General features: G+C 39.2%; 1 protein-coding gene across 1 annotated transcript in view; it reads right to left on the bottom strand.

The window, feature by feature from the left end:
- Positions 1 to 1,045: 1,045 nt before the first annotated feature.
- The window catches only part of LOC111870246 (solute carrier family 25 member 46), a 20,328-nt gene continuing 2,204 nt past the window's right edge, over positions 1,046 to 19,169 (bottom strand). The window contains exons 2-8 of the mRNA XM_023862363.2: positions 17,739 to 17,842; positions 16,088 to 16,266; positions 9,631 to 9,687; positions 4,854 to 4,999; positions 3,134 to 3,270; positions 2,007 to 2,128; positions 1,046 to 1,795 (exon numbers count right to left, since the gene is read on the bottom strand). Of these exons, the coding sequence (XP_023718131.1) occupies positions 1,429 to 1,795; positions 2,007 to 2,128; positions 3,134 to 3,270; positions 4,854 to 4,999; positions 9,631 to 9,687; positions 16,088 to 16,266; positions 17,739 to 17,842 (1,112 nt within the window). The 3' untranslated portion in view covers positions 1,046 to 1,428. The remainder of the gene's footprint in view (positions 1,796 to 2,006; positions 2,129 to 3,133; positions 3,271 to 4,853; positions 5,000 to 9,630; positions 9,688 to 16,087; positions 16,267 to 17,738; positions 17,843 to 19,169) is intronic.

The raw sequence follows: 19,169 nt of genomic DNA on the forward strand, positions 1-19,169 counted from the left end.
GTTCCCAAATATCTGAACTGTGCCACATTTTCAAAATATCTGTTTCCTATCATTATGTCATGATTTTGCCCTGCATTTTGGTGATGAGGCAGAAACATTACTTAGTTTTCTCTGTGCTTACTTCTAGACCAACCTCCTTACTAGCATCAATTAAAGTTTGTGTATTTTTCTTTGTGGTATATTATATTATTATATTATTCCTGCCTGAATAAGTCCTGCCAGAATTTGATCACCACTTGGCAATTTATACTGTTTCAATTTTGCAATAGCACTTCCAACCACAAAAGGGCTAGGATCGGGTATTAACGGCTCAGCTGTATGCATTTATTTCTATCTGCCTAACATCACTGACCCTACGTACATTCAATAACTGAGAGAAGTAGTTCCTCCACATATTCAAAATGTGGGAATCTACAAGATCACCATTCTCATCCTTCACTAACTTACTTCTAGGTTTGTAATCCCTCTTGAAGTCCTTTATTCCTAGTTACTATAGGATTCTGACGATGGTGTATAACACACTGATATATTGGGTTCCAGAAACCCAATATATCAGTCCTTTATTCCTCTTTATATGTCTCTAATGTTCTTGTTCTTACTGTTCATTGCAAGCTCATCAATTCTGTCTTTCAGATATTCCCTCTTTTTATTCCTGAAATGCCTGCTGGTTTCACATCTTATATTGTTCAAATTATCCCCATTTATTTAGCTTGGATCCTGTAACCACTGAAATTTAAGGAATATCCACACAGATATTTATTGTAAATCACCAGGATGCTGTATCATGCATGCACAAACAAAAGCAAGCAAACACACAATCACAGGGCACAGTGTATGTGCATTTTACCTTGCCCATTATTTTCACCTTTACCTTCTTTACTTCAATGAGTACAGCTTTATGACTGCCTAGAAGCATACTGTAACTGGTCTCTAACATTGCTTTGAATATCCATAAATGTATGAAGCTGGGCTTACAAAATTTGCAAGCCCTCATCAAGCTCTGAAAATTATGGTTTCTCTTCCCCTCTGATTAAATTATGTAGCATACAATTTTATTAGTTTATTTACACAATTATTATTTACAATTTTACTTAACATTTTGTTTTAATATACAAATTCATCATTTTCTCTCTTTCAGCAAAATAAGCAAGCCATGAAGTGGGCTCAGCACAGATTTCATCTGATTCCATGTCACATATATACTATTCAATCAGTTTCTTTTAAAATTAGAACAACATACCTTATGAAAAGTTCAACTGATCAGTTGCTATCATTATCACTATACAAGCACGTGAATGCTGAATATAAACATATTGTATTAAAATTTACAGTAGTTTCTATCGAAGGTTCATTTGATCTCACATATGTAAAGTTCAATTTTGACAGTTTGTTCATACACTGTCCTTTCTAATGCATTATAACGTGACATTAGTCACTTGGTAGGTATGCCTGCTGTGTATAACCATACCCAGAGGGAGGTTTGGAGTAGACATGATGTGATGGCGACACACGGGTCAGATCCATATCAGATGAAGCTGCAGGGGGAGGTTTGCGTGCAGAACGTAGCAAACTGGAGATCTCTGTTAGCATAAATTTTGTTAGTTTGATGACAGCCACATGTGCTACAAACTGCAGAATGAGGGCACCAAACCCCTTGTACAAACCTGCCACCCCTTCTTGTTGTACTATCGTCACATAACAATCTCGTGCACCCTCATAGCTTGTAAGAATTGGGATCACTTCATATCCAGAGTCTAAGTTGTCGATTATGGTCCTTGTGCCCTGCAAGTGAAGCCTACAAGAAAAGCACAATTTTAAATCATACATTCCATCCTAGTAGTGGCTCACCACAATATGAAGTTTCAAAATGGACCCACTGATAGGAAAGTCATGTACACTGGGCAGTCATGAAACATTACAAGAAAACACTAATAATATTAAAAGAATAAACTGAAATTAAAGCCGCAACCTCAATGTTTTCATTTCACAGTACAATATATTTTTACCTGTGTAAGACAGTTTCCATAGGAAAGAACACGACTTCAGCAGCAATAAGACCAATGAGAGAAGATGTAAGCTCAATGTCTTGAGACACGGTACGACCTAGGATATCACGAGACAGTGCGCCCTATGGAAACAGTAGAAATTTATACTCAAAGTAAGAAAGCAAACAGCACTCACCACAGAAAGGACCCACATACATAGTGTTGGTGGTGCCTGGTCCATCCAGCCCTTATGGACAGGCTTCCCCTGCCTTCGTCTCATGACCTCCTTTATGAACTTTTGCACATACAGTGAAACAATGACAGAGCAATTATGGCTTATAGCAAGGACTTCATAGTCCTCTATAGTCACTCATACATGTAACAAGAGTAAGATAAACGTTTGTAACCATCAGTTTCTTAATGTTACATATATGGAAAAGTATCACATAAAATGGGTCGGGGGGAGTTCTTGCACCTTCATCATAATGAGCAGCTCCTAACCACCTGCCACTCTTTCTTCCATAACTATCTGGACCAAATGTACTTGCACATGTCATAAAGAGGGTTATTTTCAGTACATATATGGCATTTAAATGTGTTCATTGGACTAGATTAGGAAATTTGATATGGTTTCATGCACAGTTCACATACCACTGCCATAACATGCATCTTACAGTTAAATGTAACTGCCAATTCATAACAATTGCTTACACGTGAGAAAGTTTCATATATTCCAGGTGTAACAGTCTGTATGTAAGTACTGGTGTATTACATTTGTTACTCAAGCTGGACACAAGTTGACTCATTTACATTCACACATATGCATGTGTATGGGACTGCTAGGCACATGATGAATTGTGAGTAGTATGTGGAAGGGAGCTGGAGACAGGCAACAAACAGTGGGAAGCACTTTTGCTTGTAGTGCATGGTTTCTAATTAGCTCTTGCCTGTAGGTATGTAGTGGTTGTGTTAGTTTAAGAAAATCTTTACCATTTCAGTAAGTAAAGTAAGTAAAGCTATCCCTGTACGAGGCTGTGAAGGCCCATAGGGTTGTGAGACATTGAGGGTCCCACACTATCTAGACAATCCGCTCAAAGATGGCGGTAAGGTTGTCAGCCTTACGCGAATGTTATGTGATGACATCTTACCTGTTTCTCCTGCTCGTGCCTGTGAGTGAAGTGCATGACCCAATTTGCCACACCTCGAACCCCGTTATAGAACAAGTACTTAAAAAGCCCATACATCACAGTGGGCACTACCAGAGCCAACACTGGAAGCATGCGACCTAAAACAAGGTTCAATGTACATGACAAAAATTTGTGATCCATCTGTATCTATATTAAATTGGTAGCACTACTAGCGAATTAATAGTTATAGTGAGGAATGAAACTAGCCTGTTTCACCAAATGCATATGCTAAGGGTACACTAATTAATCTTGGTGTTTCTTTGTGTTTCATCAAGTCACAACTATTTTCTCTGATCTATCATGGCACCCTATAAACTTCCATGTATCATACTCACATAAGCTGAAAAAATTTCTAACCAGTATTGGTGTTCCATAGTTAAAGGGTTCTGTTCATTTTCGTAAAAGTCTGCTTGTAAAACAATCACTGACCAGGAAAATAGTTCATGTGAATGAGGGATGAGATGAATGATTGATTATGGATGGAGAAATGGAAATAAACTCAAGCAAAAGTCATGGCCTGTTTCAAAGCACAGAAGTATCCTGGCAAACACAGCTGGCATGATGGAAATAAATCTCAGCTATGACACACATTATTCCAAGGTTTACATGAATTTTTTCAGCCAATCAAGCCGAATGCCAGGGATAATAAGGTACAGGCAAAGTTGTCCCTGTGCTTAACTAATTAAGTTTCCTGTTTAACTATGACCCATTATTTGATCTATTGTCATGTATATGTTCCAATTTTGTATTATATTTTATATACACATGGTAGGTTATGTAGTTGCAGTGATATGTAGGGGTTTCATATGCTCGATTTATTGTTGTGGATTTATACGCATTGTTCTGTTAACTGCTTGCTGATTTGGCAAGCTTGTGGTCTGACAGGTTCTGTATCCAATGGCTTCAGTCTTGTATGGATGTGCTCGAACGTGTAATAAATACAATACAATACAATACAATTCACTACAACTTTAAAGTTCTTTTATAACCCCCCCTCCAGCATAATACCCCTTAACAAGAGTCATAAATTTTTAAAGCTCTATTACCATACAGCATTTCTTAAGCTTAGGTGGCAAAAGGGTCACTGCCACCTCATAAGTCTGTGTCAGCCATGCTGCTGCTGCTGATTGCAGGAAACAAAGTATCAGGTTGGGGTGGAATCCAACAAAGAATTGGTCACATCAGATTTCATGAAAATTAAGTAACTGAATCATAAATTGAAAGTGGGGGAGAGAAGCAGATGGACAGACAACATAGTAATCTCATAAGTGTGCATTTCTTCCTTAAATAGGATAACAGTGACCTTCATTTGAATCAAATTATGGAAACAGAATCTCCAGATTGCAGAAATTTCGAACAAACACCCTTATCCTCCATGGTATTAGGCCCAAACTGTCTGTTATTCATATTAGAAAACACAATGCTTCCTCAATCTTCAGAATACTTCATGAGCATACTTTATTCCTGCATCAATATTTTGTTATTTAATACACCTTTGCAGTTTTGTCTCTAGTATTGCATAAAATCTTTTATTGATCATTGTATTAATTTTTCTTTATGTAACGAGTCCAAAGAAGTAAAATTGGCTATTCATGTCATGAAACATAACAGAGCTAATAACGCAGAAGTTATGTGAGTAAATACAGCAAAGAGTGGTGTACATGGATTCTGTTTTACATACCCTTTTGTGGTGAACTCCAGCTGACAAGACGGCATATGCCTTCTTTGAAGACATCAAAGATACCTGGTTTCTCACTTGCAATATCACTCTGAACAGTTTCCACAAGACTGGCTGAGAAGAATGGTGTTATTACGGCTAGTGTGGTACTGTAACAGAAACATATTGTCACGTGTAGGGGGTACACGTGACAAAATGACGGGTTCTTGTTCGGATGATTGGATTTATTGACAGCTTTGTTACACGCACTCTCTCAATTACACTCAAATTACAGCTTTATCGCTGATTTACATACACCTCATAATCCACTGTCGCAGAGCACACATACTCTTCTAAATCACAGCTGACATCCTCACAGGCGACCTTCTGTATCCATGCTTCACTTCGCTTGCTTCCGCCACTCGCAAATGCTCGTAACTCGTACTCATACTGCATACTCAATACTGAATCAACACTGACGAGTACTCTTGTGATGCAGCTTCCACCCTGACCACACAGAAAACATGTTTACTGATTGCCTATCAATAGTCGCTGCACGGACTCCCCTGTTGTGTGACGTCACAGGCTAGTGTGGAGGGGTGTATACCGAGCGTTGTTACGCAATGAGCACTCGTTACAGATATTCCTATGCAACAGTCTCAACAATTTCCACTGCTTTGTTGCTCAGCGATGGACATATGCAACAATATGTTGCATGAAGACAATGCCTAATGTATTTTGGGATAATGAACAGTTCTCTAGGTTTAATCTTCTTACTGCCAAGCCAAGGTGCCACAGACTATGCAAGAACTATCAGCCTGTTTCATAAGAACCAGATAACACTTCAAAAAAGTAAATATGTGTGTAAGACATGAACATTGTGGAAGCAGTGAAATCTCTAAAACATACATATGAATTAAGAGTGAATCGTCAACTTTAGACTTTTGAAGAGACCAGTTAAAACAAACCTAAAATCAAGGAAAGTGTAAAATCGGGGATATGAAAATTCTGTAATATAAAAAAAGTGTGGGTTCCTTTATACAATATCTTTGGCAAGTCATATAAATATGCATTCATCGGGGCACACAGTAGCATAGTTGGTTGAGGCACTATGCTACAAGCCGGAAGGTCGCAGGTTCAAGTCCATATGAGGTCACTGGATTTTTTCAATTGACCTAATCGTTCCAGCCACACTATGGCCCTGGGGTCAACTCAGCCTCTAACAGAAATGAGTATCAGGAATTAATTAAATAAATTTCCTGGGGTTAAAGCGCAGCCGGTGTGTAAGGCTGACAACCTTACCGTCATCTTTCAGCTGATTGTCTAGATAACGTGGGACCCCCACACAACCTTATGGGTCTTCACGGCCAGTTACAGGGATAGCTTTACTTTTTTTTTTTACTTATATGCATTCATCAGTGAATGCTTCAAAGATTTCCACTACTTCGAGAAAGGTTCACCCTCAGCATAACATCTTTTATTTTCTTCATAGTTTTGTAGTGACCTTTATCCCAAAGCCCAGGAAACTTGATTATACCAAGGCTAAGGCTTATCATCCGATCAGCCTGTTGTCTTTCCTTAGGAAAATGGCAGAGAAACTAGAGGACAGGCACATTAGGGACAGTGCATTCAAGATTCATCCTCTACACTGAAACCAACATGCTTAGTGAATATATAATCTATTGAAACCGCACTGAATAATGTGGTAACATGCACAGAAAATACTACTGAACATAAGAATATTTCCCTTGGAGCAATCCTTGACATAGAGGGAGCTTTCGACAGAACCTCATTTGATTGTGCTGTAGAGTCTTGTTATGGATGATCTCTGGGGACTCAACAGTAATCACTACTACACATTAGGATATGCTGATGACATAGCAATCCTAATCAATGGGAAATTCCTTCAGACTGTGCCAGGGGTCTTACAGCCATGTGCACATTCCAACAATGGTGTAAAAGAACAAAGTTGTCTATCAACCCAAATAACGCAGTAGTTATACCCTTTATTAGGAAGAGGAACATAAAAGGGGCTCTAGGAACCAATCCTCTTCAGTACAATGATCCAGCTATCCAGTGAGTCAGGTACTTTGGAATATCATTAGACAAGGGACTGACATGGAGAAACCAGCTGGATAAGGTTATTAACAAGGCCTACAAGGCCATCTGGACATGCAGAGGACTGGGGACTGAAACCAAAGGTGATATACTGGATACACACTGTGGTAGTAAGATCCATAGTTACCTATGCTGCCACTGTATGATGACCCAGAGTTAAACTCAAAACAAGTCAGGCAGAAACTAGCAAATTGCGAAGGAAAGCCTGCTCGGGAATTACAGGAGCAATGAAAACAGCTCCAATAGCTGCAATGGAAGTTCTCCTTGGATTCCACCCACTACACCAGCAGGTGGAAGCAGAGGCCAAGGTAGAAAATTACAGAGTACTTTGAAATGATCAATGGAAACCCAAATCCAAAGGTTTCAAACAAGGCATATGACTGAGGACATGGGGGGGGGGAAACCCCATCTGATAAAATGACGACATATGTATGATAAACCATTCATGATCAGATTCCCTGATAGAAGTGGAAAAAGGGGTTTCAACATGACAGAAAAGGAGGGACTAATCTGGTATACAGATGGTTCCAAGACAAAAAAAAAAGGCACTGGAACCGGGGTTCATCGCCATGGATCAAGGCGGAATCTTAGCTTTAGCCTTGGAAGGTACACAACGGTATTCCAGGCAGAAGTGTATGCCATTAAGGCATGCACAGCTGAGAAACTAGAAAGAAACTATAAAAACAGAAACATCTACATTCTATCAGACATTCAAGCAGCAATTAAAGCACTTGGCAACCACCAGATCAGCTAAAAACTGGTCTAGGACTGCCATCAGTCCCTCATACAACTGGCCAGACATAACAGAGTTCAACTGATATGGGTGCCAGGTCATGAGAGTATTGCTGGGAATAAAACAGCAGATCAGCTGGCAAGAACAGGATCTGAACAACCATTCACAGGACCTGAACCAGCTTGCAGCATCTCAGTTTGAGTTGCCAAGAAAGTGGTCAGGGACTGGATGAACAGAAATAAAAAAAAGAAAAAAAAAACAGTGGGAATCCACAACTGGATTCAAACAGGCAAAGGGACTTATACCAGGATCCTCTGCCAAAAGAACAAAGGATCTGTTGAAGTTAAACAAAGATGAATTAAGATGGGTGGTAGGACTGTTTACAGGACACTGTCACCTAAAAGGACACCTTTACAAACTGAGTTCGACAGATGGCCCCACTTGTGAAAGGTATCTAGAAGAAGATGAATCAGCCACACATATCCTATGTGATTGTGAGGCCATAGCTTTTTTTAATATTTCATCATTTGAGCCAGTACTTCTTGGAACAAAGTGACTACTATGACGCCCCCATAAAGACAGTCCTACATTAATAAAGGGTTAATCAAAGAGGAAGCACAACAGATCATTGATGGTTATGGTGCAAGGGGCAGATTATTACAGCCAACCCCTCATATATTCATTCAACATGTGAGATCATGCCTCGCATGTAACAGGTGCTGGAAGATTACAGTAGCAGAAATGTTAAAGATGCAGTTAACTAAGAAAATTTTTAACAACTTCAGCAGTTCTTTCTTTAGATAAATTCAGGAACATTAATTTATTTTCAAAACTTTTATCCTTCATAAGGTTCTCATATCAATAAACTTTTGGATTCACATACAAGATTCTTCCTGGGAGGACTTAACATAATGCATCTCTATTGCATGCTTGCCTCTAAAGTAGCACTAACAGAAGGTCTCATGCATACCCTCATACTAAATAAGACACATAGCGGCCTCCGTAGTCTAGAGGTAACGTTCCCCCCTCATGACTCGTGGTACGCGGGTTCAAATACCCAGCGGAGGTCGTCGAATTTTTAAGGGCGGAAAAATACAGGGAACAAGTCCTCCGGGAGGGACTTTAAGCCATGGGTCCCGTGTCGTAGCTTTACAGCACGTAAAAGAACCTCATATCTCCAAAGGAGGTCACTGAGCCAAATTAACGGACGTTTCCCGCCCAACAGCAGTCTCTAATACCTCTGGTAGATGGGGGAAGCATTATAGATACCTCTCAGCTAGTAGAGCCGGTCTCGCTGGCTGGGCGGGACTGATGGTAAGCACCAGTACCGATAGGATATAGAGACTGGTAGAAATCATAGAGGGAAGCACAATGGACCAATACAGGTCTCAGTGCATGGGGAAACCCACCCTCTCCAATAACTAACTAACTAACTAACTAAATAAGACAAATAGTGGCCTCCGTAGTCTAGAGGTAACGTCCCCACCTCATGACTCGTGGTACGCGGGTTCAAACCTGCCGGAGGTCGTGGAAATTTTAAGGGTGGAAAAATTCAGGGAACAAGTCCTCCGGGATGAACTTTAAGCCGTGGGTCCCATGTCGTAGCTTTACGGCACGTAAAAGAACCTCATATCTCCAAAGAAGGTCACTGAGCCAAATTCAAGGACGTTTCCCGCCCACCAGTAGTCTCTAACGCCTCTGACAGATGGGGGAAGCATTATAGATACCGCCAAGCCAGTAGAGGCCAAACTCGCTGGCTCGGTCGGGACTGATGGTACGCACCAATATCGGTAGGGTATAGAGACTGGTAGAATATCATAGAGGGAAGCACAATGGACCAATACTGGTCTAAGTGCATGGGGAAACCCACCCTCTCCAATAACTAACTAAATAAGACAAATGATTTATTCCGAGTCTGCAAGCAGAAAGTTGAAAATCATACTGACTTACCATTTGAGGAGGATATGTTGGCCAAATGACTTCAGTGAACTATGCCATGAAATTTCCCTGAAAACAGAAATAAATACTTTTACATACAGAATAATAAAAGCACTGCTTCACAATATGCACCTGCTAGAGAGTGAAGGATATTACATCTATAAAGCATATAGAAAGGAATATAATGTAGTATTAAAAAATGCAAAAGCAAACTACATTCAGAAAATTATAGCCAGATCAAATAACACTCCAAAAATATTGTGGGAATTTATTATTAGAGAAAGAGGCTCACCAAAAAATACTCTCACTAGTAATATACACTTACAAGATGGAAATGAAATAGTCTCAAGTCCGAGTAGAACATGTAACATATTTAACAAAACCTTCATAGAAACTCTAAATAAACTTATACTTGACAAAAATTGATTACATCCACAAACTAGTAATAACAATATAAGCATAAAAGATTCACTTGTCCTATTAGAAATAACAGAGACTGAATTGATTGAAGTAATTCAGGGCATGAGGAATAAAAAATCAGCATGACTTGATGACATCTCGCCATATCTGCTAAAAAAATGTACACCTTCCATAATAAAGCCACTCTTAGAATTGGTCAATGCATCAATCAGAGAAGGCATCTTCCCTTCTAAACTAAAAAAAATCAGTAGTCAAACCAATCTACAAAAACGGGATAAAAGAAGATGCAAATAACTATCGTCCAATTACTCTTGTACCTGCCCTTTCAAAGGTTCTGGAAACTGTAATAACTAACCAGTTAATAGCATTTTTAGAAAACACAATAAACTTAATAAATCTCAGTTTGGATTTAGGAAAATAAATCTACTAACGTTGCAATAGCCACAATTATTGAAAACATAATAGAAAGTTTGAATGATAAAATAAAATGCAACTGTGTACTATTAGACTTATCAAAAGCCTTTGACTGTATTCAACATAACATTCTCATGGATAAATTTTACAAATATGGAGTCCGTGGTCCCCCTCGTTGGTATCTCCACCTTATCGTGGTGAGGGGGTTTGAGTATGCCAAGGACCCTGAGAGCTATACCAGCGGTAGCATAGCTACTGGCAGGGCCTCCCTTGCTGGACAGGTCAAAGGGTAGGCATCAGACGAAGAGAGACACCGAAAACTGATGCCGGAAGCAGCGCCATCAGCAGCGACTTGAAGCACAGAGCAAATGATGCTCGAGATGGTTCAAGTTCGTATAGCAACAGGCGTGACCAGAGTGGTTTGAACGGCTGTTGTACTGCGATGTGGAAAGCAAATGGAAAAACTACCACATTATCACTTTTCCTGGATAGTCTCTTTCCAAAAACAGAAGATCGCATTAAGTGGAGAAACTGTTTCGGAAGAGGCTGTGGACCTGTCGTCAGACAGATTACTGATGAATGAATGGAGTCCGTGGTATACCACATAAGCTAATAAAATCCTATCTCAGCAACAGAACTCAACATGTAAAAGTAACACATGCAGAAGGCAATCGTATGAAAGAATATTTGTCAAGTAGCCTCCCAGTGAGATACGGAGTCCCCCACGGATCGGTCCTTGGCCCATTACTCTTCATCTTATATATAAATGATATCCTACATCTAACACAAGGCAGATCAGTAATGTATGCTGATGATACATCAGTACTGAATGTAGGGCAAGATATGAATGAGCTCCAAAACACGACTTCAAATGATACAGGAGTGGTAGAGCAATACTTTGAGACAAATAATTTATTTATAAATCCATCTAAAATCACTATATTCTCTTCCAGACAAAACAGTGCAGGCAGGAAAGGAATCTAAAAATCCTAATAAAGAACAGGGAAATATCAAATGTAAAAAGCACAAATTTCTTGGGGGTAGTAATAAATAGTACCTTGAGCTGGGAATTACATATTGAAAAAACCTGCAGTAGAATTAGCCATAACCTGTTCATAATTAACAGGGTATCTAAAATGCTCGATATAAATGAAAGAAGAATGTTGCATTACGGTTTGATCTATCCTCATCTATCTTATGGAATAATAGTATGGGGACATAGTGCTAAGACCCTCACTAGAAGAATTTTTGTACTCCAAAAAAAGGGCAGTAAGATACACTGCAGGGCTAAAACATCTGGAATCGTGCAGGGATAGCTTCAGAAATTTAAAGATACTAACAGCATACTCGCTATACATACAAGAAACAATCCTATATGTAAAAAGAAAAGTATAACTGCACAAAGTGTATGGGCACAACTTAGAACTTTATAATAATAATAATAATCCTTCAGTAGCTGGCTGTATCTTTTACAACAAATTTCCTAACAACATAAAAGAAATAGAAAACAAAAATCAGTTCACAAGGGAATTGAAGTTACTTATTCAGATGTGCTACTACTCAACGCAGGACTATTTGAACGATGAATTCTCGAATATTGGCTACTGATATAAGCAGAAGTATATAGTATATAATGTATAAAATGCTGTGTATTTTATATAATTTTTTAGTAATAAGATTGTTGTAATTTAATAATGTATATTAGCTGAAAGACTTGTCCTATATCATTGTATCAGGATCTAGAGGAGTAATAAAAGAATGAATGAATGAATGAATGAACGTACACAGGAACTTTAGAATTTTTATACACCTAACCTAGCAGGGGGAAAAAAAAGTAATCTGGCTACCCAGTCAACCTTTGGCTGGTAACTAATTTACCACCTGAGGCTAGACACTCTGTTCTTGAAGTTCTGAATCTACACAATTAATAAATCACTACCCTACACACTAAGCCTCTGTTTACTATAGTCTTCACTGGTCACTGCGAGATAATCTTCACTAGGCACTGCTAGGTTATGGCTGCCTTGCAACTCTCTAAACTGTCTGGTAAACTGCAACCAGCCCTTGCTAGCACAATCATTCTTGGCTCCAAGTCCTGTGATTCTCATGACTCTGGAAATCATGTAACTCTGCTGCTGGCCCTTGCCAGCATAGTCATTCTTGGCTCCAAGTTCCGTGAAACTCATGACCACATTTTACTGTTTTATAACTCTGGGAGCTGTGCAACCATTCTGATTCCCTCCCACTTAACTTAACTGGTCCCGTTACATAGCATCAAGCTGATAGTGAGCACCAGTACTGGTAGGGTATGGAGACAGCAGAAATTAAAAGGGGGACGTACAACAGACTATTAGTTGCGGTGCATGGGGAAACCCACCCCTTCTATACTGGATACTGGATACATAGCATCAAGATGAACCACACAAAAAACATACTTTCCAACATCTTTTCTATTGTTGCATGTGAATCCATTGCTGCATACATAAATTTATCAAGCTGTTACCTAGATGCTGAGGATTTCCCAGCCACCATGTCACAATATTATAATCAATGACATAAGCAAGTAATGACAATTAGTCCTTTTATTTTATTTTCACATCATATTCCAATTAGATTACACCTAGCACTATGGCGGAAGTATGGGAAAAGGTCACGAGGAATTTTAAGAACATACAAAACTTGTAACACAAAAGAAGCAACAATATCACCACACAGAAGTAACATGTTTCAATTTGACCTAACTATATTAGTCACAGAGGAGCTGGCATAGCTCAGTCAGTACAGGGAACAGGCAACAGGCTGAATGACCAAGGAGTTGGGGTTTGGTTTCCAATAAGGAAAGAGGTCGTTCTCTTCTCCACAACATCCACACAGCCTCTGGGGCCCATCCACCCTCTTATACAATGGGAACTAGGGCCTGTTTCCTTTGAGGTGAAGTGGCACGGGCCTGAAACCGACAACCCACCTCCATCTAGTGCCGAGGTTGAGAATGATGAAGTTATACCTCCCACTCCTCCACATGTCTTCACAGTGGTTTACATTACATTGGCTAAAAAGTAAAGGTAAAGCTGTCCCCGTGTTTAATTAATTACACACCATGTCACGAAGATGTGTGGGGGTGGACGTACATCGCCATCTTTCTTGACCTCAACACTAGTTGGAAGTGGGTGGTCAACTTCAGACCCCAGCAACTTTATCCCCAGGGAAAGAGCCCCTGTAGCCATTGGACAGGAGGCTGTGTGGGCCCCAGAGACAGTCTGGATCCTGTGAGACGAGAAAAGTCTCTAGTCCCTACTGGGAATCAAATCCCAGCTGTCAAACCCGTGGCTTGTCACTATACCGAGTTATCCTGGCTCCTTATATTGGCTATAAGTAAACTAATGTGATACAAAATTTCCAAATTTTTGTCACTTTATTTGGAAATACATCCTTATAAATTCACAGAGTACAATACCATATAACTAATAACTCCGTGATTTCAGTCCGCAAGTGTACTATACCGACAATACCATATAGCATGTCTAAACTTGTGACATAATGAATTCTTTCACAGCACTGTACCTATACAGTGTGTCCAGGTTCTGTTAGGACTGTGTTCATTAAAAATACAAGATGTGAAATATTTTCAAAATTTCACTTTTTTTTTTTTCAAAATAGTCTCCTTCTGAATCAATACATAGCTGGAATCAATTGAAAAGTTTTCGAAAACAGTCACTGTACTCCTTTTGGGGAATCACATTTAAAACTGCGATACACTCCCTTTGGATGTCCTGGTCGGTTTCGTGACGGCCTCCTTTCATCACCAACTTAACTTTTGGGAACAACCAGAAATCTGCTGGAGCCAAATCTGGCGAATACAAAGGATGATCAAGGACTGTGATCCCTTTTCTGGCCAAAAAATCATGCACAATCTTCGATTTGTGGGGTGGGACATTGTCATGGAGGAGAGACAAGGAAACTTGCTCTCGATATTCAGGTCAAATTCGAAGAATTCTCACCCACAAATGATTGAGGACCCCGAGATAATAATCAGAATTCACTGTTTGACCATCTGGGAGAAATTCCTTATGAATGATTCCTTTGGAATCGAAGAGAATAGCTAGCAGTGTCTTTACTTGACTCTTCTGCATGCACACTTTCTTTGGTTTCGGCTTCTTTGGGCTCAACCACACTGCACTCTGCCGCTTTGTGAGAGGCTCATATTGAAAACACTATGTCTCCTCACCAGTAACAATCAATTTTGTAAAATTTATATCACTTTGGGCTGACTATAACATGTCTTTGCAGTGTTCCACTCTGGCACGTTTTTCATCGCCTGACAGCTCGTGTGGTACAAACCACGCATAGACCTTCCATTTGCCCAAATCCTCAGTCAAAATTTGATGCACAGTAATTTTTGGTATTCCCAAAAGCTCCTCGATGAGTCTTGCAGAAACACATCTGTCTGATGCAAGGATTTCAGTCACTTTTTTCACATTTTCTTCAGTGTGACTTCTTCTCAGCTCTGATGCACGTGGACCGTCTTCAATGTCCTGCCTGCCGTCACGAGAAAATGTTCAAGTGACTCAAACAATCACTACCATAAACACTTTTCATCATTTTGTATGCTCTCTGGCTGTTTTGCCTAACTTCAAACAAAATGTTATGTTTGACTCCCTGTTCAACCGCCATTTTCCAATGAGCGTCAGACGAGTACTGTTACATTCTAGGTCAGAAAACATGATGCAGCGATGCTTGCGCTTTGAAATTATGGACAGCCACAGCTGAACCTTCAAGAATCTTAACACCACAACTCGCAAACAGATGGCACTGCAGGGAAAAATAAAAAAAAAATAGTCCTAACGGAGCCTGGACACACCATGTAAGTTCGATTTGTTCATAGACAATTTAACAGCAATGTATCAACTGTAGCAATTACCGAGTTTAACTAAGTTAGTTTCATTGCTTTGTCATTTAGTGTGCAGCAAAACAATGGCTAAGTCAACACAGGTTATCCAAGCAATTTCAAACTGATTATGAAATAAGCGATTAAAAATCATGTCACATATATGAAGAACTCAACCCCACTGAAATTCGATATGTGCTCCACACACGTTTCTTGCATGACATTTTGTAGTCTGTTATGAGGAACCCCTACAACAGCAATTCATTCAATCTTCATTCTTGATATCATCTCATAAAAGGAAGTTAGAAGGAGGACGTTCGGGGCGCATGAATGTAATGAAAAAGTTTCTAACGATGTCTTGCCCTCAACCATGATTAATTCTGATTTTGATTACATTAGGGACAGCCCAAAAGTGAACCCATTTTGCACTACGACCTCTGACAAAGTGTACAGTTACTTCCTCTTTCTTGTTGGAGCTGATGACTGTGAACAGTACAGTCTCCCGAGCTCTAACATGCGGTACTTCAGAGACAGCCTGAGGTTCTGAAGGAACATACTGCCCCATCTGCCGGGTCAAAGTGTAAGCCAAGCAAGAAGCAGGCAACAAGGCTCAGTTTGCCATATGCGGCATGCTTAGTCATATCAAAATATTTTATGTCACGCTGCTTGTTTGCAGTCATCCTCTATACTGACTGCAATTATGGTACAAAGAACTTCTCTACAGACTACTGAATCTAACTCACTACATACTTAGGCCAAGGTGTGAATTTGCTAATCAGGTCTTCAACTGCAAGTGTCATGCCTCGTATCATGAGTACGCTGCCGAGCCCCTTCCATAGTGTGGTAATTCCCTGACGTCTGTGTAGGTGGACAATGACAGGTAGAAAGGTGACAGGCATCAGATGGTAGAGAGACGAGTTGTTGTGCACCTGCAGTACAATTAAAGGTAGATTAGTAAGTAAACATAGTCAGGGGCACAAGCATATGGTTCGCTAAACTATGGTATCGCTGAAACATTTTTTTCTGGAACCCTGTGAAATATAATTGTCAACAACAGTGTGAAGGTAGCAGGCATCCTCTTGGATTAGGAAACTGGAGTTTGTGGTACCACATAAACCCAATAGGCGGCTTCCGCCAGATAATTCTCATTAAATTCAGTACATCTATAAAACTAGGAAGGAAGAATATAGACTGGATTTATCTGGCTCAAGATATGACCAGTGGCAAGTTCCTGTGATCATGATAATGAACATTTAGTTTCCATAAAATAGAAAGTTAATTCTCATGATTATGTCATGGAAACCAACATGGAAACATCTCTATTTTATACATGCAAAGTACAAAAAAAGTAAAGCTATCAAGTGAAGGCCCACATTGAGGGTCCCACATTACCTAGACAATCAAAGATGGCAGTAAAGTTGTCAGCCTTACATGCCAGCCAGGCTTTACTCCCCGGGAAAATTATTTAATTAATTCCTGGTGTTCATTTCTGTTAGAGGCTGAGTGAACCCCAGGGCCATAGTGCAGCTGGAAGGATTAGGTCAATTGAAAAAAATCCAATGACCTCAGCGGGACTTGAACCCTCGATCTTCTGGCTTGTAGCATAGTGCCTTAACCACTACGCTACCACGTGCTACATATACATGCAAACATACAATTTATTAACTTTATAGACTGTACATATAACTGCTAACAGAATTACTGTTTTTATTTTAAGTTTTATAAAGATCTTTTGATTTATGAATGTTTTTCTATTGACTTAAATTATTTTAAAGAATCTACAAGGAACACTTGAACCCTTGAGAATATCTGTGTAAGCCTTAGGGTCCTGGTATTCCTACCTAAATAATGCTTTCAGCCAACAGATTCAACTGATAAAAAGTTAAAAAGGTAAAGCTAGCCATGTAACAGACAGTGGAGGCCTATAGGGTTAAGAGATGCCAAGGCTCCCACATTTTCTAGATAATTGGCTCAGAAATGGTGGTGAGGTTATCACCTTACACATTGGTTGCCCTTTACTCCCAGTAAGATTCCTGGTACTCGTTTCTGTTAGAGGTTTAGTTGACCCTGGGGACATAGTGTGGCTGGCATAAATAGGTCAATTAAAAATATCTTCTTAATTAAAGAAAGAAATCAGTTTCAGGTAAACATTCTACAACAATGACAAAAAAATATGAAATATCACAAAAATTACAGTGGAAAGTAGGAATGTATACAAATGAATAAACTATGTGAAGAATGATACAAAATAAACTGATTCTCAATCTTCTGCTCAGTCAATAGGCACAAATCCCTTTAAGTGAAAGAGCAAACCTTACACTTCTAGATCATAAAATCTGACTACTGACCTCATGTCTCGGAGTGCAACAAATCATTGGCATATTTGTGACGCAATACCTACCTGACACTGACGCCTTAGGACAACAAATGGGTGACTCAGAAGGTTCTCTGTGATGAGGCTTGCCAGCCCCACACCAATACCAATATATTTTGTGATAGTACCATCTGTGAACACAGAAAAATTAACAGCTTTCTAAAAATTAAGAATGTCTCCTGGATTGCTAATTTTAAATCACTGGCAATAATCTGTGCAGAGGAATTAAAATTACTAAATGAAATGCAATGCCATTAATAACCATCAGCTAAACAGGGATTTTCGTTCAGCAGAATTAACTTTTATCCATACAATTCTGTTTTAAACACAGCTATATGGATATAAGACAGGAATGGATTTTCTGCTGCAAAAAATTAGAAAACATTTTTCACATGCCTTATAAGTACAAAGTATGGTTTAAAATATCTGAAAGCATTCTTTTTAAGTACCCAGACTGAACAAAGCAACCACCAAGAGTCACTAGTATCTCAGACAGTGAAGCACGGTTGCAGTGAACCTGAAAAAAATGTTTTAAGTTGTGTATTGGAAATCTGTCAATTAACATAAAGGAATTCTTTGTATTTAGAAAATGTATGTTTGATACTGTATCACAACAGTCTTGCATATTTTTAAGACACAATGTCACGAACACTCAAATCTGTCAGGACTTCAGACTCAACTGTGTATTACTCCTGTGATGAAATCCTGCACGTGATTCTGAAATCATCATTCTCACGAAAATATAAATGGAACAACTTTTATATTACTGAATCAGTTTCCAAGCTGTTGAATTCTTCAGTTTATGTTGACTGTTACTGATTTGTTTTACTGTTTATAACTGATTTGTGGTCTCTGCAACTCTGTAACAGACTGTGACGGTGAACAGAAATTTTCAGGAATGTAGCAAACCAAGTCAATTATAGCACCTTCAATTAATTTGAGTTATTAAACACTTCTACCTTCTGGGATACAGCGCCATGTAGTCCACTGAAAGTAAAAGTGGCAAGCATACAACCTGCTTTCATGGTGATTTCTTATTTGGGTGATTCTTCAGCACTGAAAGATGGAGGAGATACGTTCCTCCAAAACACAATAGACTACATGGTGCTATATCCCAGAGGAATGAACTCGCCCAAACATTTTCCTTCCTGTGCAATGTTCAAATTTTGTTCAGTGTTTCTTCATGGTACTTAAGCAGACAATTTTTCCTTCAAGCTGACTCATGTTGAGAATAAGAGTACATTTCAGAATGACGTCCTAGCTCAGTGATTACTTATTTGACAAACTGGTATGTCTGTAAACACAAATTTTTACACAGTTCTATTGCAGATGTGGCACATTCAGAAGGTCCTGAAGAAGAATTTACAGCAGAAGGATCAACATTTAAGAGATACCTTACTTTGCGGATCCTGAAACTGACAATGTCAGAAATATGCTTCTTTGTACTTACTGTAAAAC

The sequence above is a fragment of the Cryptotermes secundus genome, unplaced genomic scaffold (genome assembly GCF_002891405.2).
Source record: "Cryptotermes secundus unplaced genomic scaffold, Csec_1.0 scaffold75, whole genome shotgun sequence".
NCBI lineage: Eukaryota > Metazoa > Arthropoda > Insecta > Blattodea > Kalotermitidae > Cryptotermes > Cryptotermes secundus.